The sequence below is a fragment of the Tursiops truncatus genome, chromosome 21 (genome assembly GCF_011762595.2).
Source record: "Tursiops truncatus isolate mTurTru1 chromosome 21, mTurTru1.mat.Y, whole genome shotgun sequence".
Classification (NCBI taxonomy): Eukaryota; Metazoa; Chordata; class Mammalia; order Artiodactyla; family Delphinidae; genus Tursiops; species Tursiops truncatus.
This window is the reverse complement of record NC_047054.1, coordinates 5,591,263-5,616,380: the sequence shown is the minus strand read 5'-3', so window position 1 is coordinate 5,616,380 and position 25,118 is coordinate 5,591,263. Positions and strand designations below refer to the sequence as shown.

At 41.9% G+C, this 25,118-nt stretch overlaps 1 protein-coding gene across 2 annotated transcripts in view; it reads right to left on the bottom strand.

Moving 5' to 3' along the window:
- Window positions 1–25,118, bottom strand: part of ASB5 (ankyrin repeat and SOCS box containing 5) — a 51,628-nt gene that overhangs the window by 4,255 nt on the left and 22,255 nt on the right. The window contains exons 1-5 of one of the 2 annotated variants that reach the window (XM_073798725.1): window positions 10,088–10,163; window positions 5,163–5,242; window positions 2,411–2,518; window positions 1,330–1,480; window positions 1,027–1,161 (exon numbers count right to left, since the gene is read on the bottom strand). In XM_073798725.1, the coding sequence (XP_073654826.1) occupies window positions 1,027–1,161; window positions 1,330–1,480; window positions 2,411–2,518; window positions 5,163–5,242; window positions 10,088–10,148 (535 nt within the window). In that variant the 5' untranslated portion in view covers window positions 10,149–10,163. Of the gene's footprint in view, window positions 1–1,026; window positions 1,162–1,329; window positions 1,481–2,410; window positions 2,519–5,162; window positions 5,243–10,087; window positions 10,164–25,118 lie in introns of those variants that run through there. The other variant, XM_004312492.4, reaches the window with a different exon arrangement.

Sequence of the window (25,118 nt, the reverse complement as noted above, 5' to 3'; positions counted from 1 at the left end):
ATATTCCATAACAAAATCTCCATAGAGAAAGCATAAACTCTGTTGGTCATGTCAGTTTTATGGGAGAACAGAGCCTGAGAATAACAATCGATCCACAGTTACTAACAATACTTTTCCAGTTTTTTTTAACCCAATATAAAATATTTGGAAAAGAATATTGCTAGCAAAGTAAAAGAAGGTGATAAAGAATAAACTCTTCTGTTATACAAATGTATGGGAGAATATAACCAGAAAATAACCATCTGTCAGCCGTTATTAGCAGAACTCACGTTTAAGACCCTTACTAGATGTAAAGGGATGCAGACACTGCTTGAAGAAGTTTATAATTTTGCCAAGATGATGTGAGTAACGCAGAAAGGGATTACTAAAAATATATGTCCGTATATATCAGAGGCCAAATGAGTGTCATAGACAATAAAAACCATAGAAATCCGCTTACTAATTTTATATATATTTGAAGCACCTGCCACGTGAGAGGCATTGTGCTACGGAAAAGAGATGATGGGAAAAAAAAGACATAATTTATATCCTAAAAGGGCTCCCAGTTCTATAGTGGGAGAGATCACTATGGTCTCAAAAGATTAGGAGTAGTTTCTCAGGGGCTAAAGCTGAACCTTGAGGAATTGGTTTGTTTCAAGTAAGTGAAGAGGGATTAAGTCTTTTCAGGTAGATTACAAAGTCTGGGAAAGTCTTGGAAGAAAAGGTATCTAATCAGTTATAATCCCTAACATTTCTTTTGATGGGTTTGTTCACAGAGGTAAACATACTTGGCACCATTATATTCACCCTTGAGGATTTTAATTTTATGACCTTTTATATGGCTTTTGGAGTTTTGAGGTGGAGTGGAGTTACCATAAATGAGGTTCTTTTTATGGGTTTTATAGTTATATGTGAGAATGCTTAGAATAAGAACATTTTTAGCCATGCGATGTAATTTTTAAAGATGCTTATTTACAGAAATCAATAGGGAGCTGAATAATTGCTTGTGTGTACGAACAGAATGGAAGATGTTGTACAGAAAATTACCAGCGTAAAGAAGCTTCCGGATGCAGTGGAACTGCTGAGACATAGAAGCTACATACAGAGGGGTTCCCAGATGAGGAATGTCTTGATCAACATCTATGCCCCAGGATATGAGGATTTCCAGACATTCGTGGTGACCTGCCAACACAAAGTACAGGTGAGTTTATGTTTCCTGAATACCTGTTCCCCCCGCAAAACGTACACCTCCACCTAGGTTTCTCCCTGCAGTTATTCGCTATAAACAGGGCACCGCATGTTGCCAAAGGAGCTTTCTCCCCTTGTCACTTAAGCTGGGGTCACGGGTACCTTTGCTGGCGGCCTCGTGTGTAGGGGAAGGAAGACAGGACTCCTGCTGGGGTTTGGCACCATATTCCAGAAGCAGTTCTGTGCAGCTGGGGCTGCCTTGTGAGCACGCATTGAATAACGGGGTCACACCGTCTATGGTGATCGCATTTACCTAAACCAAACCAGAGCTCCGAGAATGAGAGTCACAGAATCATACAGCACTCGCTGTCAGGCATTTAAAAACAGGTACGTGACCTGGGAACAGATCATCGAGAACATGTGGCCAGTGAAGATGACAAAGGCTATTCAGCTCACACATATCCATAAGCAAAGCTTAAACACTACGAGGTTAAATAGAAATATGATGTGGTAGGTAACCCACAGGAGTGGGCGCGCAACTAGGGGACTCATGAAAAAGAAAACACCGGAGGATCAAATACACAAAAATGGATTCAGCGCTTCCCTGGTGGCGCAGTGGTTGAGAGTCCGCCTGCCAATGCAGGGAACACGGGTTTGTGCCCCGGTCCGGGAAGATCCCCCAGGCCGCGAAGCGGCTGGGCCCGTGAGCCATGGCCGCTGAGCCTGCGCATCTGGAGCCTGTGCTCTGCAGCGGGAGAGGCCACAACAGGGAGAGGCCCGCGTACCGCAAAAAAAAAAAAAAAAAAAAAAAAAAGGATTCAATGATTAGGTACTCTGTAATTAGGAAAAAAAGGTACAAATGTAATAGTGATGACAGTTGTGGTGAAGCCATTTTGCTCATAGCAGTTGAAATTGGAAATTCCATTTCTGAGAATTTATCTTAAAACGATCATTGAAAAGATGAGCAAACATTACAGGCATAACGATGTTCATCTACGGCTATTTAAAATCTCGAAAGCAGCCAATAGCCTGAAGAATACTCCGTATCACGCAGCACGCTACCCATTCCTCTGCAATGACTGGAAAGCCCGCTTAGAGGGCAAGGGGGCGATTTGAGAGCTTTATTTTTGTTCTCCTATTTTTTGAAAACTACGAAGAAGGAAAGAGAAGCAAATTGAGCACTTTGCTTGATTCTCTCAGCCGGGTGATGTGGAAACGGCTAACGCTTCTCAGAGGCACTTACGTTAGCTCCAGCTTGCAGAAGTGTCCTGGCACAGGCCACGTGATCTCCAAGGCAGGCCTCGTGTAGCGGGGTGACGTGGTCTATGGTTACTGCATTGACATTATAGCCCTAAATGTGACATCAATAATTTTGAAATGTGAGCGAAACGTCAGAAAAAATCCTCTCTCTAATTGTCATTAGAGGGCGATATCAAAGGTCAGAGAATTTCAGGCACGTCAGGTTTTAGTTAGGAGGAACGGCCAGTTCAAAGGCCCACAGCCAGTCGGCTGTCAGATCCCCTGAGTCAAACTGTTGTGACCATCCTATCTGCACCCCACGCTGCCTTACGTAGTGCGCCCAAAGGATTCTGAATGTTTTCTCTAAGTTCTGCTTCCTTAATGTTTTTTTTTTTTTGTCTTTATGAATTGTTTTGGCTGCTATTGCTATTTTGTCTTTTGTTTTGTAGAACTGAAGACTGTTTCTAGGCTGGATCGCCTGTTTTTTTTTTTTTTTTTTGGATCGCCTGTTTTGATGGGGATATAAAATTTCAGGTCAGCCTAGACTGGGGTAAAAATAAATTGTCTTAAGTTGCTCCATGAATTTTTGTCACTAAATAGGTATGACTACGTAGGGGAGAAAAACCTTTTTTCTACTCTTCTAGGTTCTTTTGGCTGGTCTAATAATCAAATTGACATAAGACCAATGAACAGAAGAAAAACAAGTTTAATTTCATATGTATGGAGGCCCCATTAGGTATAGGACCTAGAAGTTGTCTGACGTAGGCTGTTTACGTAATTTTATAAACAAAGAATCAATTGTTTCTGAAGATTTGACGAGACAAAAGGATTTGGGCTTTTGGAGTAGCAACTTAAAAGTAAGTAAAGTTTGTTTATACAGCTTCCTCCACCCCAAGTTCGCCTTCTCTGGTGACAAGGATGCCCAGCATGGGGAGGACACCTCCCCTGGGAGCTTTGTTTCCCGATTTCAGGGGGACAAAGGAGAGGCAGAGTGTCCTTCTTTATACTGGCTGTTTCTCATATAGCTTTAATTCAAAATAATCAATATGCTATCTGGGTGTATTTTGGGGCAGACTGCTCTGAACCCCATCAACGAGATTGTATGTCAGCGGTTAAGAGGTCTGAATACAGAGTCAGTTAGATGTGGGTTTGAAGCTCCATAATGCAGTAATTATTTTAATTTGGACAACTACTCTAACGCTAAATTTTAGGGTTACCATGAGGATTAAATGAGATGATATATGCAAAGCAATAATGATTACAATGCCCAGCATATGGGAAATGTTTGATTTTATTTTATTATTCAATGAAAACTAAGTACAACTTAAAATATTTTTATTCCAATTAAACTAACGATATCAGACTAAAATAATCAAATATTGCTAGGATATGAGATTCCTAGCCTTCTTGCTATTTTTGGTAATTCATTGTCTATTGACAATCGTTCTAAGCAATATAATAGGAAGATTTTCATGACCAAACCCCCGTAACATCTTATAGATTACCATGCTCTGTGATAATACCAGAATGGACACGAAGAATCTTAAAATGAAGGCAAGAAAATAAATATCACCCCAAATCTCTGTCACTAGCAAGTGGCACTTTTTAAGATCCCTTAACTTATCCTTTGGGGGGTTTTGAATCGGCTAGCCCGCAGGCAGACTTGGAGAGCTCATTCCCCGCTGCTGCCCACTAAGGTGACCCGTGACAGAAGCTTCTGTGAAGGTCAAGATTCCGCCTCACAAAGCCTGGCTGGGGGCATCCTCTGACTCCTCTCGGCTGGCCTATCCATGGACATGAGCTACGTGTTGAGAAATATCCTAAGATTCCTCTCCTCTCCGAGAACTGCACGACCCTTTCAGGGAGGTTACCCTTTAGAAGTGAGTGACGTTTTTGCAGTTTTTATTGTATTTTTCATCAAGTGATGAGCAAACAACATAGTCACAGGGTTATCCCAGAACTGGAAGGCCACAGGGGGTACCTGCATCCTCACTGTACAGGTGAGAAAAAGAAGGCTCAGACAGGTTGTGATTCACCTCAGGTGCCAGCCTGGAATCCAGGTGCTCCAAGCCCCCGGCAACGCTGCTTAAAGTGGGTGACAGCCCTTCCTTCCCTTGGAGTCATCCGAGAAAATTCCTGTCTGCCTGATACTGGGAAGCACCAGGGCAAGGACTTCCAGATCTGGGTGTGCATTTAAATCACGCTGGCCAAGGCACAGTCCCTTCTACTTCAATAAGGAATCTGTGCTTTTCAGTTTTTCCTCAGGTGAGTCTGATGCACAGACAGGTGTAAAAATGATTGTTTTGTAGCTTTCATAGGCAAATCCCTGTAACATACTACAGATCACCATAATGTAAAAAAGACTGCTTAGGCATCCGGTCTGATCACCTCCTCCTGGATGTTTTATGATTGAACTAAGGCTGCAATTAGCTGTACACGTCGTACTGAGTTAAGCATATTACAAATGTGTAATGAATAATACATACCTCCAAGTACTTCCTGCTTAAACATGACTATCAATGAACAAATATACGGTATGAGAAATCTGAAACAGTAAGACCTAAGACGACACCAAAATATTGAAAAAGAAGTTTTGGAGATAAGTGAGAAACTGTGAACTTGGCTAATAATATGAGTTAAAAAGACTAGTCAAATTTATTAAGCAATTTTATTATTTCGAGTTGAGTACTATTGGCAACGAATGTTCATGCGCTCATGGGACGAGGGCATATTTTAAACTACACGTTATGTTTTACCTGCGATAATAATGTTCTCAGAGCAAGAAGACGACCTTGACTTGCCGCTTCATGAAGTGGTGACCGATCTGCCCAGGAACCTGCCGGAAAAGAAAGAAAACAAAAATCTGTGAGTCAGAGTAAACCCTGAGAGGTACAGTTAATTCACGCGGAAGAGACATTATTGAGGCTCCATGTTCAGCGAAGTGACCAGGATGATTCACCACGTCCCAGACACTCCATGCTGATCTAAGGGACCCCGATGGGCAGTTTCCAAACCCAGAGGGCTGTGATGCATGTTCTGGAATAGGCCTAACCCAGACCTACTGTACCTTTTGCATTACTCTCCAAAGAAGAGAAGGATTAAAGTCACTAGATCTGCCCAGAAGCCCCCGTTTCATGGTTTTTCAGGCAGACCCCAGAAAAACAATTTTTGCACCATCAGCAGGAATGGCAGTGGGCACACCGACCTCTCCCCACCCCTGCCCACCCTGCTGTCCCCCTGCTCTCTGCACCCCGACGGTGGCCTGCCCTCGGTGTGAGGGGCTGCAAGTGTCTCAAGGAGCTGAGCTCCAAGTCCTGAAACTGCAATACACCAGGCGGGTCCCAGAAAGGGGGTGTCACAAGCTGGGAGGGGCAGACTGTCGCTGGGGTTTTGGTTTAACTTTTTATTTTATATTGGAGTGTAGTTTCAGGTGTGCAGCAAAGTGACTCAGTTATACGTATACATGTATCTCTTCTCTTTCGAATTCTTTTCCCATTTAGGCTGTTACGTAATAGTGATAGTCCTTGTTGGTTACCCATGTTAAATACAGCGGTGTGTACATGTCAGTCCCAAACTCCCCAAAGATCCCTCTCCGCCACCCTTCTCCCTGGTAACCATAAGTTCGTTCTCTGAGTCTGTTTTGTAAATAAGTTCATTTGTATCAGTTTTTTGAGATTCCGCATATAACTGACATCATACGATATTTCTCATCGGTGTCTGAAATGGTGCTGAGAGCACCAAGGGCCTGCTCGGGGTCACTGATTCTCCTTGTGCCAGCAGTGGACGGACGGAGGTACCAAAGCCTCCAACCGTGTGCCCTTGTGGATAAAGCCCTGACCTGTCATGCGCCCCGTGAGTGACCCCTCTTCTGACAGGCCTTTGGCCCCTCCCCATTAGGAAAATCAGTGCCCTCCCATGTAGAAGCCCCCTTTTCCTTCTCTCCCAGGCCCCTCTCAGCACCCAGCCAGCACCTGCCCATCCATCACCTGCCCCTCCCATCCCTCCCCCGCTGTGGTCCACCCAGGTGACTTTATGATACTGGGTTGGTGCACAGTGATTTTCTTGTAGGCAAGACCAGCATTGTCAGTTTTATTTAACGGACATGAGAGATCACCTTAGAGTGATTAAACACACAGACTATGCCAATCAGAAAAATACTCACTTACAGGGTATCATCGGCTGATAAAGTAAAGCAATGCTGACAAGACAGAACATCTTCCCGATGTAATGTGACGGTTTGCGAATACCTGTCTCCTTGTCTACTACCCTTTTTGTGGATCCAATAAATATAAATAATTAAAAAAAATAAACTGCTGATCAGTCCTAGTGCAATTTAAATAAAGTCACTTAGCTGTTGGTCAGAAACATAAATTTCATGAAAAGCATGTGTAAAGCTTGCTTATATAGGTCAGGAAACCACTTCATTATTCCTACACTTCGTACCGTTGAAAATGCCCAGACATATACCTATGCTTCTGTATGATGGTCTTACAGTAGAACTTTGCCACAAGTGAGGTCCAAACAGTTCCACTGGCTAAAACGTGGGACAGATATCACAAGGTTAATGAAATGACCCAGTGAACCCAGTATAGAGGGCAGAAGTCAACTGACAACCATCAGTCTTTTTATATCCAATGATATTATGGGGGATCATTGAAAATACGAACATTTCTTTTCCTTACGGCTGATTTTCGAGTGACGGAAATCACAGCTGACGTTGAATAGTGTTTACTACGTGTGTGATACTGGTCTAAGCAGTGTGTATGAATCTCATTTCGTTCTCACAGCTCTTTGAGGTACATTAATTAATAATAATGTATTAATAAATAATTCATATTTCTGTTTTAAAGTTGAGGAAATGAGAGCTGTAGAAGAAATGAAAACATTTAAAACGAGTCACATAGTCTAACTGCAGAGCTGATGCTCCTATAGTTCCAACTGCACTGCCGTTGTTTCGCCTTCAAATCAAGCAGTATTTCCTGCTTGCCCAGAAGATTAATAAAGCCAACGTCCAGATCTTAGAATTCTCAACTGAACAGAGAGTTACTGCTACTAGTTTTTGTGTATTATTTCTTTCCAGTGGGCAACACTCCTGTACTTTATTAAAAGCAGAATTGAATTAATGCACCCCAGTAAATATTTGTTGATAGGACAAAATTTGGCAGCAAAATAGTAATTTATAAGAAATTGAAACATTGTTCTCACTAAATAAAATGCAAAAGTCACCATCATAAATAATATTCTTTTGGCGAACAACTGTGTTTCAAGTTCCACCTACGAAGATAATATTCAATGCTTTAAAAATCATACACATCTGTTTGTTTTATCATTAAACAACTTGATGGCAGTGTGAAACTCTAGAGGAGTTCAGAACATATATCAGTTTTCATTGCGACTATTTAAATAAGAAAATTATAATATTAACTTTCCAAACAGACTGCATGTGTGAAACCTCTATATTCAGTTTAGTCAGCAGAGCAGTAGTAAATTGATAAGGTCTTAAGTAATCAACGCTTAAATATATGTTTGAAGTTAAATATTCATTTATAATATTTATAATGATCACGTGCTCCCTCCTGTATAATGGGTTAATCAATGTCATTATCCTTAATTTACCTCTGAAAGCTGTTTGCTGAATTGGACGATGCCGATTTGCTATCACCGCCTATTCTTCCGCTGTCACTGGCTAATATAGCAATTAGCCAGATGTTGGGACTGGGAAAAGCCTATAGAAATGGCCCTTTGGATTCATTTTGGACTTATTTCTTTCTAGTACATCATGAAGACATTTAAGGGGCAGCAAAACTAACAATATTTGCAGCTGAGGGTACTAGGTATTCCTGTTTTGCATACAATTTATCCACCGAAACGACTGCGTTAGTCTTCTGAACCATTTCAGCATTGCTTGCAGATGTTCAAAAGAGAGAAAAGCAGGAAAAGGGCCATTTAGAAACCAGGCCACTCCAGGGCCAAAATAAAGAAATGCAAGTATTCGTTGAATTTACTATCCCGTCACAACCCGGGCTCTCCCCCAGGACTGTCACATAGCTTTCTGTCCCCGCTGTCATCTTCTTGATCGCCAAGACTTAAGTCCCTTAGAGTGGAAGAAGAAAAACTGAAGCCAGACTTTTGTAGGTGCATTTGCTGTTATCTCTCGTCCTATGACCTCACTGGCATGAACAAGGAGTTAAGTGTCACACAGTCTCCAGGAGAGGGCGGGTGGTGGTCAGTGAGAGAAGCACCGAGAACACACAGTGTCGGATGAGGGCTCCCTTGGCCCATCGGGCAGGGACCAGGCTTCCGAGAGCCACCGCCCTGCTACTTCCTGGGGTGAACTCAGCTCTGCTCACCTGCCTTAAACAGGACCCCTGTTGCCTGTGGCGCCTTAAAGAAGGAGGTGGGCAGGAGAGGAGGAGAAGGAAATGGAAACCAGAAGGAAGTGAGAAACCGGGTGCGGGTCGGAGCCCAGAAGTTCACGCAGGAAAAAGACCGAGGGGCCGGGAAGGCCTGGCTTTGCAGCCCAGCTTGGGGCGGTGGTCTTCGGGAAGTACCTAACCCCTCTGCGAGTCAGATTGCCCATAAAATAGGAAAAACACTACCTATGAGACAGGATTGAGGGCAGACTAGCAATGAGCATGCCGAGTGCGTGCCTGCCGTGTAAATGCACAAATAACACCCAGCGTTCTTCGTTAAATATGGACTGATCGACGGGGACATTTTAATATGCATTTTAGGAACAATCCTTTTTTCTCCAAAAGTAGGGAAACTCAAGCCATAGATAACAGCATCTATTGACCAAAATGATTGTCAGTGCTATCGACTTAATTAAATAAACCATATAAAGCGATTGAATGATTTATAAATGTTTTTAAGCCAACAGTCAACACTGCTGCTGTATGTTTCTTTCCTAAGTAAGGTATAAGAAATAAAGTCCTATCAGTCCAGTAAAGGAGTAATTTACTAGCAATTTACTAGTACATGCTTGAGGTCAATGAAAAAAAAAAGTTTTTGTTTTGAATTCTGCTTGCTTAACTCCCAAGCACCCCCCTCTCCTTTTCTTCCTTATAATTCCTCAGATGAATTTCTATAATTAATTTGGTAACATGTGAGAATCAAAGGATACATCATGCTCCAGTTTCCGCTCTGAACTAAATCTTCACCCCTCCCTGTTTCTCCCTTTCAATATCTGAAAGTTAGCAACTGCAAATTTCCATTCAAATGTGTTCAATATTAAATATCTTACCTTTCAACGTGGATATGCTTTATAGTAGAAAGATTTATAAGCTTTCTCAAGACCAAACAGAAGATAAACATCTTCATTTGCAGCAACTTTTTAACTTTACAGTCTTGTTAGACTTTAAATTGGGTATCTAAGATTTTAAAAAAATGTTCAGGTTAACTCCTTAGGATAAAGTTTAACCCCTTAGGATAAATCATCCAGTGTGAAAATTGTTTTACAAAATACCTGTCACTTTCACCAGCTAATCTAATGTCTACGGTTACGGTCTCACTGCAGCAACAGTGGAGGTGACCGCCTATATTTAGAAACAACACGGGCTCCCAGGCATCTGGTATATCATTTACAGGGAGAGAGCCTGCCCTGTTCTGTAAACATCACCTTACCGGAGCAAAACATTTACGTTCTTAGGTATTTACAGATTGCTGGGGGTCTGTACCATACCTAAATCACCATCTCCCCACGGTACTTCAAGCCAGCCACTGTTGAGGTAAATCCAACTCATGTCGTTTTCCGATCAGCATTGACAACAGCAAAAAAATCACTTGCCACGTGCTGGCTCTGTTCGGCCATTTTAGGGAGCTCTAAGCTCCTTGTAACATGACCTTTCACCTCCAAAAAGAAAAACAGCTTCTGAAAAATCTGATTTCTTTTCAAAATTGCCTTTTCTTATTGTTCACTGCTCTTTGAGAAGCTGGCTGTTCCTAACTCATTTTGTTTTCTCCTCACAGTATGTGCTGTGCAATGAAATAAAAACATTACACTTAGATCTCTGCTCGGGGCTATGATGAAACCATTTCAGTTTTCAGAAAGTCTTTGCCTTCTCTCCATCCTGGCCCTATCTGCAGAAGTGGAAGCAAGACTCATAGGAAAGCAGACTTAGCAGTGGTGCAGATGGCACTCTGGGTTTGGGTCACACCCAGTTTCCCTCAGTGGTCCCAAACGGGAAAGTCAGGACAGTTATCACAAATAGGGGATTACAAGGAGAGGTGAAAAGCAATGACATCTTCGTATATGAATCAGAGTGCAAAACGCTAATACACTTGACAGACTGTCGATCTTAAATCAACAGTCCTCCTCATGGTGGACCTGGATTTACCGTGAAGTTCAGAACCCATCACTTTCGCGGCCACTTTCTAGGACTCTGTATGCAGTTTTGCGTTATTTGTCTTAAAGAAGATCCGAAGATGTGGCTAAGCTTCAGGTTCAACAACATCTGACCCATCCCTAGCAGATTAACAGAGCCACATAAATTCTGGAGGACGTGGTTGATTAGTGGGGAAGTAACATGTTGCCAAAACCCGTCTCTTCAGAGATTGAGACCGTCCTTGTCTTTCCATTCTCAGAACATGTGCTTGTCTTTCATTTCCTAAGAACAGTGCAAGTCCGGATCTGAAACCACCAGAGCGAGCTGTGCCTTGGGAACCCCAGGTATATGTACTGACTTGCACGGATACACCACTTGCTCTGACTGATTTCCTGTTCACGGTCTAGGAGCCCCTCCTGATCTTATAAGAAGACAGGGTGTGGGCCCGAACAGGAAAAAAAAACACAGATAAGTGAAAACATCGCTGTGGTTTATCTCAAGAAAAAAGACTAGATTTTCAACAAAGTGAAGATAGTGGTTTCCCCCATGAATATCCAAAATCAAGAGAGAAGGTTCAGAGTCCAGCACAGACACTAGTTATGGGAGCTTTGGTAGTTGTTTAAGCTTCTGAACCTCAGATGTCTCAACCATAAAGGGAAGGATAATTCTATCTCCATCATAGGGTTGTAATGAACGTGAAAGTACTTAGCACGTTTGTACTAAACACGTTTCAAATATGACAAACCTAATTCTATATAAACAGGTACCTCCGTATATCTGTCCCATGAGCTTTTCATTACATCTTCTCAACAGGAGATAGAGCAGTTTACCTTGTTTAAGATTAACAAAGCTTTAGCTCACCTTATTCCTCTTACATATACCTGTAGGAGATATAAGTGGGTAGGAAATGGTCACAATTCAGAGACAATCATCACATGCACAGGGATAGCGCTCCCAACTAGAGCTCTTCCCTGGACTCCCCTACACACTTTAGTGACACATTACAGAACTGACTTGACCTTCACGTAGATATTTTGATGGCATCTCAAGACATTTCTAAAAGCAAATTCATCACCTTTCTCTCAAAACCAGCCATTCCTTTTTGCTTCTCGATTGCTTTCAACGGTGTTAGCTTTCCTCCTGTCACCCAGCACTAATAATATGGTCTTCAACTTAAGTACAGCAGTTTTCAGGGGAACTTCATATGTACTGACTATTTCCTGTGCTTTTTTTGCAGGGAGGCAGTTATTATTAAACAAGGTACTTCTTCGTAGTACTTTTATTTTTCACGGATCCTCATTGCAAGCTCAGTCCTGGCATCTATCTACACTCACTCTTGGGGGGGATCTCTTCTAGTCCCACTGATAAAAATATTATCGACACGGTGATCATCCCAAACTTATATCTCCAGACCAGCTCTCTCCTCTAAATTCAAGACGTGTATTTCCAGCTGGCTCTTCAACGTCTCCGCTTAGATATCTAAACAGACAATACAACTTAACATGCCCCAGACTGAACTCTGGCTGTGGTCCTCCCAAATCTCCTATCAGTAAATGGCAACTCCATCATCCAGGTACCTCAAGACCCAAAGCCTTAGTGTGACCCTGAATTTGTCTCTATTTCTCACACCCCACAGGCAAACACCAATAAGTCCGTTGGCCTTGGCCATTCAAATATAACCCAGCTTCGACTATTATCTCATAACCTCCACTGCTACTACCCTAGTCCGAGCCACCATAACCCTCGCCTGACTTACTGCAAAAGCCTCCTGACTGGTCTGTGTGTTTCCACCCATGCGCTTCCAACAGTCTGTCCGAAACACGAGGATCTCTGTAAAGTCAGAAAGACGCCGATGGCTTCCTTGCTCACCCACAGTAAACTCCAAGGGACTTATGACCTACAAGGATGTGTCCACACGTCCTCTGTGTCCGTGGTCCTAGTTCAGCCACCCTGAACAAACAGACCATCTGTGCTTCTGTCGACTCTGCCTGCGGGCTTCTTTCTGAGATACACACATGGCTTATCGCTGACTTCTGCTCTCCGCTGGAAGCGCCTCGTGGGACAGCCCTTCCTTGACTGTGAGAATGTCCTCTCCGGCCCCTCTCCAGCACTCTTTCTGTCTCACTTCCCTGCTGTGTCTTTCTTCATAGCGCTTATTACCAGATCTTAGAAATGCAGTTTGCTCACTGCTGTATGCCCAGTACCTGCCACGTTAATGACATCTATTGATGGGTGAATGTGCACAGTCATGTGAGTTGTAGAGGCTCTAAATTAGAGCTGGGGTGCTCTGACTCCTAAATTCATTGGTTCTTAAACCGTGCCAGGCCTCTTGCTGTCCCCATCAATGGGCCCTGAGGGTACTTCCTTAAGCAATAATCTTGTGCCTCACGTTCATCCGCCATTTATTCATTCATTAAATGGTGATTCACCTACCAGGCAATTCTGACCCTTCTGGGTGCTGGAGATACACAGAGATGAATGAAGTATGGTCCGCGTCCTCCTGAATTCATTTGGACTCTACCCTTGCAGATGGTTTTCCTGACACCAGTCTCTATCTCACCAATCTTGCCTGAATGCTGCCACAGAATTAAACTTCCAAAAGCGCTAGAGTTCTGGCTAGCTAGCCCATAGAGTGCCTTTTGGGAAATTGAAAACAGCGCCCCTCTCCTGGGGCAGCGAAGCCCCCCTGCTCTGGGCACACATGCTCCATCTTCACAGCAGCACGTGGCTGCCCTGAAAACCCCTCTGGAATCTTGTCGTTCTCAGGCTCAAGAACGTTACTGCCCCCTGTCCCCCACGGAATATAGTCTAACATTCTGATCCTGGAAGTAAAGGTTACCTACAATATGGATTAGATCTTCCCCTTTGTTTTATGTTCTACCACTGACCTTCACATACCCTCATTTAAGCTAAACTGGAAGGTTGTGCATGTTCCCCCAAACAATTTCTTTTCCTTCCTTTTTCTATCATCTTCCCCCCAACTCAATTCTTTTTCATATCGCAGAGTGACTTGTGAGGTGTATCTGTGCTTTGCTTCTTGTTTTTCCTGCCCTGCTTCCAGGGGCTGGTTAAGTCCAACTAGAAGTGGCTTGAAGATAGCTTCTCTTAAGTGAAGAGTTAGGCTCCTGGGTGGGTGGGTGGGAGGGGGGAGGTACCTTAGGGTGAGAAGGAGAGAGAAAAGAAGAGGAAGAAGAATAAAGAGGGGGGAGGGGCTTGTGAGGAACGAGGAGAGATAGGAATAGACAGAGGGAGAGGCAGAGGGCAAGAGACAGAGTGTACTGTGCTGGCCCTGAGTGAGGGCAGGAACCCAGGTCCACGCCCTGGCTGCGCCCGAGCGCCGATAAGACACAGGAACCAGATGGGCCCTAAGCTCCTGTGTCCCCACCTTCAGGACAGAGTTACACGCTTTAGTCTGGCGTGGAGGCAGCTGAGTTGCTGGACCTTTTTCAAGGGATACAAGGGGCTTGAACAATGGGTTCATTGGGGGAAGCGCGTGGGCTGAAGGCCGGCTGTGCCTCCCTCATGGGGCTGGATTCAGCTCCAGCCTCTGCGCCAGGTCTAAGGGAGAGGATGGCAGGAGATGTGGCTGCAAAGACGGCATCCCAAGGAAGTTTGGGGGATGGAGTTTGAGGCCAGATTTAATCCGGAAGCTACAGAAGGCTGCCGTTTTCGACCATGTCAGCTCCTGGAGTCAGATTCTTTCTCCCCAGACTAGAACGGGCTTCTCCCTAAGCTCCATCCCGCCCATCTTGCAAAACCCAGCTCACAAGCTTCCTCCTCCCCAAATCCCGCGGATAGCCCCAACAAGAGTGCCCCATTCTCCTCCTGTAATCCTCTGCTCCTTCCAACACGGCTAGTACAGAGTCTGCAAACTCGGATTTTCTTAAATCAGGGTCTCACTCACCGCTGTTCTACTTCGGGCTTTTTCTGCTTTCTCAGACATAATCACATCGATCCTCACAAGAACCCTGTCTGAGAGGCCATGGGGAGCTGTGTAGTGGGGTTAAAGAACGGGCTGTGCAGGAAGGAATGTCTAGACTGGACCTCTGACCACCACATATTTGCTAATGCAACTCGGTAAATTTCTTTAAATTTCAGTTTGCTCATCTATAAAATGGGGGCAATAATATCTACATTTTCTAGTTGTTGTAAGGGTTAATGGGCCCCATGTGAGAAGTGTTTGACACAAAGCATGCCCTTAATAAAACTTGCTAAAACTTAATAAAATTATTATTTTCATTGTATGGAGATTCAAAGTGCTATGGACTGAATGTGTCACCCCAAAGTTACCATGTTGAAACCCTAGTGCCCAATGTGATGGTGTTATGAGATGGAGACTTTGGGAGGTGCTTAAGCCATGAGGGTGGAGCCCTCACGTATGGGATCAGTGCCTTACAGAAGGGGCTCCAGAGAGATCCTCAGCCCCCTCACCATGTGGGGACACAGTGAGAAGGTGCCAGCAATGGGCCAGGAAGAGGGTCTTCATGAGAACATGACCATGCAGGCACTCGGTCTGGGACTTCCAGGCTCCAGGACTGACAGAAATAAATTTCTGTTGTTGATAAACTACCCTATCTGTGGTATTTTGTTATGACAGCCTGAATGGATTAAAACAGGACTGAATTGTGTGCCCCAAATTTCTAAGTTGAAGCCTTCACATTCAATGTGTGTTTGGAGATAGGGCTGTAGGAGGTAATTGGGTTAAATCAGGTCATGGGGATGGGGCCCTAATCCGATAGGGTTGGTGGCCTTATAAAAAAAGAAAGATCTCTCTGTCTCTGTCTCTGTCTCTCTTCCATGATCAGGCACAGTGAGGAGGTGGCTTTCTAAAGCCAGGAAAAGAGAGCTCACCGAAGTCTGACCATGCTGGCATCTTGAGCTTGGACTTTCCAGCCCCTAGACTGTGAGAAAATAAATTTCTGTTCTTTAAGCCACCCAGTCTATGGTGTTTTGTTATGGCAGCCTGGGCAGACTAAGACAGAGATTAAATGATTTGCCTCAAGTTATAATCAGTAACTGACAAAGCAGGAAACACATTTGGTTCTTTGGAATGTTCAATGAAATTTTAGGATACAACAGTTTCTCTTCAACCCCAGAACTCATAGTGTACTGTGTGGGCTGTTAATCCATAACGAGCCCATAAGAAATATTATAACTAACGAACTAATTCAACAAGCGAAGAGTTACCTCCTGAGAGTGAAAAGAACTGTGGAATTCTGTTTTCTACATTTTCATATAATAATAATAATAATGTATATCTGAAGTAGTAGCAACAATATAGCAATACAGCAACAATAGCTGTATTCTTATCTAATTATAAAAGTGGTACGTTAAATAGGACAATAAATACATTGTAAAACACACAAAAAATCATAATGCCATTTTCCAAATATAACCATTACAAACATTTGTTGTACATCCTTCCCAACTTTTTTTCTAAATTTACAATTTTTAATCAAGATGCAACCATACTACTCATATTGCTTTTAACCTTTTGTTTTCATTTATAGATATCACATCGTCATTGTTCCACTGCACAAAATATAATTTTATAATATTTTAAATGATATAAATTAGTCATTTAAAATATTGTAGAATTGTATGTCATTGTATAGGTACACTATTATTTACTTAGTTAATCCCCTACTAAATGATGTTTAGGTGGCTTTTAGTTTGGAGGAATCAACATTATTTCTTATCTTTGTGAATGTGTCTAATTATCTTCTTAGGGTAAATTCTTAAAATTTCTATACATGTCATCAAATTACCCCCAGCAAGACTGGACCTATTTACATTCTCATTAACAGGCTGGAAAAATTTGAATTAAATCTAATGAATGTTTGCCAAGACATTTTCCTTTTTTTTAAATTGAAGCATGGACCATTTCTTGTTTTGTTCTATTTTCAATATATTTAAGCTGTGTCAAAGAGGATTGTCTAAAACTACATCTCCTTTACAGAAAATTAGATTTTTAACATAATTTTAAAGCTTATTTTCAACTTCTTCTGGAGTCTATCTTCAGTGAAGGCATGTGAGGCTCATCCAGGTGAATGAGTTTACTTAGTTTTACATTTTTTACCACCGTATCCAACTCTGTTGCTCATAACTCTGGTCAAGCACATATTTAGATAACTGACTCTTCACGTAGGAAATGGCAGAATAATCTTCCTACGATAATTGCCTGCACTCCTCCTGGATCTTTAAAGAGTCCGAGAATGATGAGACTATTACTGCTTCCCTGCAGCCGGCACAGTGCCCAGAACATAGTAAGTACTCAATAAACACTTGTTGAATCATTAACTTGTCTTTGTAGTCACCTGCTTTTTATCTATGCTAATTTGTTCTTAATCTTTACTGACAATCTTAATGTTAAAGAGAAATTAAAAGGAAATGTACTTTGGGGTCGGGGTGAGGAGGAAGAATCAAGTTGCTTTCTCGGTCTTTTAAAGGAATGACAGTGTTTTATCCTACTTAAAAATTTGTTTTGCATGTTTTCTAAATTTATAACAATTTCTAAATAATATTCATCAGGCCCCAACCATTATATAGTAAATACAGCTCTTACACTGTGGGGAGTAGGGGGTCACTTTTATGTCTAAACCTGTATTTCCAACCTTTAAGTCTATCATCGACCATATTGATGTTCTACAAAAGTTGACACTTATTCTTTCGAAAAAGAATCTCCTTACACAGCTGCTTTTTGGTACTGTGCTTATTCTCCTCGATAGCTTTCCTATGTTTCTAGTATTAAAATTAAAAGCTTCACCCCAGGGCGCTTTAGGGAAGTGGTTCTATTCATTTTTTTTGCCTACATCACCCTCCTACTTTATAGTTCAATTTAAATGATTCGAAATTTCCAGATTTAGTTGCTTGGCAACAGTCTTTTCCTGCTTAATAGCAGCTTTCCTTGCTCCCACATCAACTTAGAAACACCTGCTGAACCAGAAAGGCAAACAACCCAGAGTGTTTACTGCACAGTCATAAGGAAGAGTCCACGGGTGCATTTTCCACACGCTAAAAGGTGAAGATACAGTGCAGCCCTTTGCCATGCCATACGTTTACATGTCAGAGTCCGCATTCTGGAAAGCACCCACAGCTTCAAGTTAGTATTTGCAAAAACAGGTCAATATCGTTTATTTCAGGACACCAACAGACTTGCAATGGCTGCTCTACTAACCTTGACTGGTCAGAATACTCCAGCTAGCTTTTCGCTCAGAAGAGCATCCTTCTACACTCGCTAGCCTTCTTTTCGGGAGGGTCTGCTTAATGCAGTTCCCTTCAACAGCACTGTCTGTGGGCATAGTGGGGACGACGTTTCTGCCCAGACAACCAGATGTCACAGTGCAAGGGCTCCAGCCAGAACAAAAAGGTCAGCGGCTGGATTTCTAACTACTTTTTCCCTTCCCTTTGGGCTTTCACAGAGATTCCTGCGTGCTGACTGGAGGATGGCCTCCACATTGAACTCTATTCAGAAACACGGGGAGCAGGGCCGGTAGGGGTGGGACTGGGTCAGAAAGGCAGTAGCTTTTCTATTTTTAAAGTGGAAACTCGGCTGCTGCCAGCTGAGTATTTAACTACCTGAGTGACACAGAAAGTAATAACGTGTTAAATTGCCTTTCCTAGTCGGAAACAGAATAGAAACAGCCCTGTCTTTAAAACATGAGAGCCTATTTGAAATATCTATTGATACGAATCAATCCAAAGTAGAATCGCCTGTCGATGATAGCAATAAACACCGTTGCAGCCAGAAAGCTCAATCGTGGCCAGTGACCAGAGAGCCTTGTCTCCTCCATTCTCAGAAATAGTGTGTGTGCCTTCGGGTCAGCTGGTAGCTAGCTCATGTTTTCATCTTGTAAGGATCTAAGTTTAGAATTGGCTTCCGTACAGAATCACAGTCTTCCTATTTATATAGGCATAGCTCTCCATTGTGAGTTTTTCTGGAGGTCATTTCTAGACCAAAAGACGTCAGCAGTCAATTTAAGTACAGCGGAGAGTTTTCACCCTAAAAGGCAGAGGAAAGGGTAGCTGGAGAGAAGAGAGGAAAAACCAAACACGTGCCTGGTATTTTTCCTGGCGCGTAAAACTGAACTGGGAACGTGGTCCACGACTGAGTCAAGAGCAGCGGCTGAACCATGCCAGGGCACCAGGGATTAACTGAGCTGGTGATCCTGTTACATGGTATTAACCTACTGAGATTGGTCTAGAGGAAAAATGGTCACAGATTCTATTATCTATATTTTTCAATCACTCTTACCAGGGTCTACCTTCTGTTGGTATACACAGAAAAAAAAATTATTGGGGGTACTGCCTTCTTATAACAAGCTGAGTAAGAGAAGAAAACATCTCATGAGTAAGATAAGTTCCCGTGTTCATATCTGCTGTTGCATTTCATTGCCAATATTTACTTCAAAGTTATCACGAATGAATACCGGGAATATCTTTTCCTTATCTTGGATTGATTTCTAATCCTTGGAACTATGTGACCTGGTGCAAATAGCACAATGATAACTCAGTTTCCTTTTCTATAAAATGAGGAGCTTGGAGAAGATGGTTGTTTTCTGGCTCTAGCGTTCTTTGATTCAGAGTCTAGGACTAACATGAAAGGGCAGGGTGGTATGTGAGCTTTGGGCATATTACATCACCACAAAGGAGGCCAGACACTCCCAGTAAACCTGGAACTCGGGGTACACTTAGCCGAGGCTATTTGTACGGGGGAAACATTCCTAGGTGGTGAGAGAACCTTAAAGGTAGTCCAGGAAGGGGCTTATGGAGTCCAGCATATTTACAGGAGCCAACTTTCATGAACCACTGGCTCTCTGCCCTCACTGGTACCCATAAGGGGAGTGCAAGGACCTACACGAGCCACACAGTGAAAGTAAACACTAATTTTTGTTTCTAAAAGAAACTTCAATTTTAAACTTTTGAATTCTTGGCTTTGCACTTTTCTCTTGTTATTGTAAAATAAACATGGGATGCTTTCTTATAAGAATTGGGACATTTTTGGTCTTAACAATCTTGGACCTCTGGTCTTCTAATGGCCTCTTCCTATGTCTGTCTCCTACACTATGTCATGTACTCTGAGTACATACACCTGTTATTCAACAGGTCCACCACTGCATCTCTTACAATGGGCAGTGAAAAACTTATTAGTTTAAAATGTAGCTTGCAAATGGAATTCCCAAGAATACTTTAAGAAGGCTTTCTACAGTCCATGGGGGGTAATAAGCGACTTTCCAGCGCAACGGGGGGAAAAGAAGCCATTGCATTTGACCATAACCACATACTTAGTTAACTGAGGTGTGTGTGGCCTGCAGAACACATAAATTTTAAATACATCAAAAGTATAAGTAGTTTTCTAAAGTGACTCTATGGAATTGAAAGAAAATGTTTCAGTTTATTTACTGGAGAAAATAAGGGACGAAAGATTGCATCGATTATGCACAGCTGTATGATTTCATTAACATATGCACAGTGAAGTGAATATGTTTGGCACAGAATCATTTAAATGCTGGGTATCTATGATTGTATAAATAAGAACTCATGGTGAAATCTCCAGACATATAGAAGCATCTAGCATCTTGCCTAGTGTAAATAAAAAGGTGGATTAGATCAATTGCGGGATATCATCGGGCTCTGCGAGTAGGCAGAAGTTTTAAAGAAAGCGGTATTGGTAAAACAATAAGGAAAAAAAGAAAAATTATTTCACAGAAGATAATGAACTCTAAACATGTCTCAGAAAAAGTATCTGAGATAGATTACAGATTGGAGATGGCATGCTATTACTACCCACAAAGGCTAAAATGAAGTTTGAACCCTTGTAAGAAGGACATGGGAAATGAAAGAGGGTAATTCTATTCCCAGGAGCCATTCTATTCCCGTTTTAACAACGTTAGCGTATCTGAAAACACGGGGATCTATGTTTAGTCTGGTTGCCAATCCTCAGTGATAAAGTGATACTAAGGTTGCAAAAGCTTCAAAGAAGGACACTGGAAGTCATTGGAGAGACAGAGCACTTCTACAGGAGAGAAACCTTATTACTTTCAGATACTTCAAAATGGAAAGTTGACATCTAAGAGGGAATTTGATCGAAATCTACATAATCATACAAGTCACAGGTGTGAATAAACTTTTCAAGACATTCTGAAATACTAGGAAGTTAGATCATGTTCTGACAGTTTTAAAAGCTAAATTTGGGACACAAATGTAAACTCTTAAATAGACATTTCTCCAAAGAAGACATACAGATGGCCAAGAGGCGCATGAAAAGATGCTCAACATCACTAATTATTAGAGAAATGCAAATCAAAACTACAATGAGGTATCACCTCACACCAGTCAGAATGGCCATCATTAGAAAATCTACAAACAACAAATGCTGGAGAGGGTGTGGAGAAAAGGGAACCCTCTTGCACGTTGGTGGGAATGTAAATTGATACAGCCACTAGGGAGAACAATATGGAGGTTCCTTAAAAGACTGAAAATAGAACTACCATACGACCCAGCAATCTCACTACTGGGCACATACCCTGAGAAAACCATAATTCAAAAAGACACACGCACCCCAATGTTCATTGCAGCACTATTTACAATAGCCAGGACATGGAAGCAACCTAAATGCCCATCAACAGAGGAATGGATAAAGAAGATGTGGCACATATATACAATGGAATATTACTCAGTCATAAAAAGCAATGAAACTGGGTCATTTGTAGAGACGTGGATGGACCTAGAGACTGTCATACAGAATGAAGTAAGTCAGAAAAAGAAGAACAAATATCATATATTAACACATGTATGTGGAATCTAGAAAAATGGTAGAGAAGAACCAGTTTGCAAGGCAGAAATAGAGACACAGATGCAGAGAACAAACGTATGCACACCAAGGGGGGGAAAACTTGGTGGGGGAGAGGTGGGATGAATTGGGAGGTTGGGATTGACATGTATACACTAATATGTATAAAATAGATAACTCATAAGAACCTGCTGTATAAAAAATTAAATTAAATTAGATTTTTAAAAAGTAAATTCTTTTTATTTATTTATTTTTAGTTTACACAGTAACAAAGTGCAGGAGCTCATTGCCCTGGAAAGGTGGTATTTAGGTGAACTAATGAGTGAATAACCCATAGGTGAAGGTTTTTGAGGGTGTGTGCCTGAGGTGGGGGACTTGATCATGGAGTCCCTCCACTGTCAGAAAAAGAAGATCAAGATGAACAGACTCTTGCTTGGATCTGGGTTGGCACCTTCCCCCATTATGACCATGGAATATTTCCGACACATATGCCATCCACCACCCCGTTTAACAGTTACCAACTGAGGCTGAGTCTTGTTTCATATACAGCCTACCCACATCTCTCCCCACCCCTATTCCTATGATTATTTTGAAGCAAACCTCATCATATTGTTCCAGCCATAAATATTTCAGTACAGACCTCTAAAAGATGCAGACTCAAGGCAGAAATAGAGACACAGATGTAGAGAACAAACGTATGGACACCAAGGGGCGAGGTGGGGGGTGGGACGAATTGCGAGATTGGGACTAACGTATATACACTAACATGTATAAAATAGGTAACTAATGAGAACCTGCTGTATAGCACAGGGAACTCCACTTTGCTGTACAGTAGAAACTAACACAACATTGCAAAACAGCTATATCCCAGTTTAAAAAAAAAAAGATGCAGACTCTTTGCAGTCATAACTACTATATCATAATCCCACAAAAACAGTACTTCCAATATATCAGCATCTACAGGTCAGTAGTTTTTATTTTCTAAAGAGACACTCAATTCATAAACTGCCTTCTATAATGATACCTAAATTGATATAACCGTTAACTCCTTTATCTTGGGGCAAAAATCAGTGATCTCTCCCTTTTCTAAATGTCTGTTTAAAAAACGTTAAGAGTCCCCCCCCCAAAAGATTGCTTGTTTTCTCTGTTACCAAGGGTTCACTAAGTACAAGACACAATCATTGTCTTAAATCATCGCGAAGATAAGGTAGAGCCCCTTTACCTGTAAGTCCCAAATTTCCACCCTTGCAAAGCCTCATCTGGAAAAGGCCATTATTCAGGTCTTGGTGGCTGCCTTGCTGTGCGCCTCATTACAAAGCCACGTGTACGTATAACTCTTAAGCATCATCTCTGAGCCCCGTCCTTGGTCCATTTTACTTTTTATTGTTTTGTCTAAACATGAGTACCTACATCTATTGGCCTAGTGATGGGAAGTGAGGGCAGATGGGGTCTGGGGGCAAACCTGACCGAAGTCTCTTGGGAAAAATAGAGGGATTGTTACCAAACAGTTAACCCTTGTTTCAAAGGTTATCTACCTCTTGCATAAAGGTTGCTGGGAAACCTATAGCGACATCTTGTGGTCCATGACAGCTCCTGTCTTAGTTGGAACCGAGTGGTTAGGAGAGGCCAAAGAGGCCTGAAAAATCCCAATTAACGAAAGTACGGTTGGTATCATTTCAAAACCACACGTGTAACGGTGGTGCCCAAACCATGTGATGAAGGGTATTTTATTAGCTTGCGTGCACAAGCCTTTGAGAATAAATGTCACATAAGAAGGTCTTTCCAATGTTACCAACTTTGGGGGGGTAGGATGAAAAAAACTATAAGCATAATAAAAAATTCCGGTTCAATATAGTTTGAAATAATAATATATATGTCCACACAAAACACGTTTTCATGGTAGATCCTGAAACAAGATGGTAAGGGGCTTCTGTTGAGGAAAATATACCTGTCTGCATTGTCCAGGAAACTAAATTATGAGGAGTCATTCTCCTTTAGCTGTTCTTACAGGTGATTTCCACCAAACTCAAATATTTGTTAATTTTGAGAGCTAAAATCTCAAAATGTTTCAAACATCTTGTATAACGTTATAAAACATGCCCTTGAATTTGGAATATTTCAAATTATACCAAATGACGCAAATGATTTTTTAAGAGACACAAATAATCCCTGTATGTAGAAAGTAATAAAATACAATTTTAATTCAAAATACCTGAATGCTTAAGCCATGAGAGACTAGCATAAACTCTAACTACTAAGTATATTAATTCCTAGTTGTGTAATGAATGAATAAAGGTAGTGAGATGTCATTCATTCACTCATTCATTCACCCATTCATTCAATATTTATTAGGTGCCTACCAGGTGCTACTTCCTGGGGACACAAAGTGAAAAGGTGGTCACTGCCCACTTGAACCTTAAACTCTACAGAGGCATCTTAGAATTGAGTGAACCTCGATCACTACCTAAGCAGCCTTTGTATGTCTGGGAATCAAAGGCTCTTCAAGTCATGCCAAACTCAGAAATTCCCACAGCAAGGTTGCAGCAGTGCCCCTTAACTGCTAGAGATTTCCATAAATTATCTGATTTACGTGTATAACTTTCACCGACGTTTAATAAATCGTAAGTGGTAAACAGTGATTCTCAATAAAGACACGACGTTATCACAGATGGTATATTTCCATCACGAGGACTTCTGTGAAGCCCAGATCTTTGCGGAAGAGTAAGGAAAAACCAATTTTTGCTGTTGCTGTTATTCTTAACGTGGTATCTTTGAAAGCACTTGGCTAGCCTGTAAGCTATGAAATCACTGGAAAAACAGCAAAATGAAGGATACTATTGTAAAAGAAAAAATAAACAAGGAAGATCTAACCAAAGAGAGCGATTCTGTTTTTGAAAGCAGGACTCCACATTTTTCAGACCTCTGCTAAGCATATATTTAAAATAAAGTACATACTGCATTAAAAAATTCTTAATTTTTTTATCACAATACATAGGAAAAAAAGATTTTAAACTCTCATCGATGTGACTTTTTTTTTTAACCAATTTTACTTACATCAGCAATTTATCTACATTTGATTTGATAGATGTCAGGAGAGCCACTTTCTAATGGAGCTCCTGTAACCGAGCAGGACCCTACGAGGCCTTCCCAGAACAGACCCCCACCTGTGTCCTCCACCTGCCTTTTGTCTGTAGAAAAGCTTCAGTCAAAGAATAAATCTAATCAGAGAAGTGAGAAAACGCAGAAAGAAAGGAAAATAGTCAAGCAAGACGAAATAATAATACTCTAGCCACTGAACAAAGTCAAGGACGTTTAGCGCTTCCTCAAGGACCGTAGATAACACTCTGAACCATGTCCTTTGAGCTGTTTGGCAGATACTGAAACTCCCACCAGATGGAAGAAGTTAACCGCATGCTGCCCACCAGCACGTAGACCGCAGACCGGGTGGCGCCAGAAGGCCGATGATGCTGATTCCCCATTACCTCACCACCAACCAATCAGAAGAATGTCCACGAGCTGACCACGCCCTGCTCCTTGGACACTGTAAGACTCCTCACTACCCCCTCCGGGTGGGACACACAGTCTTGAGGGCAGTA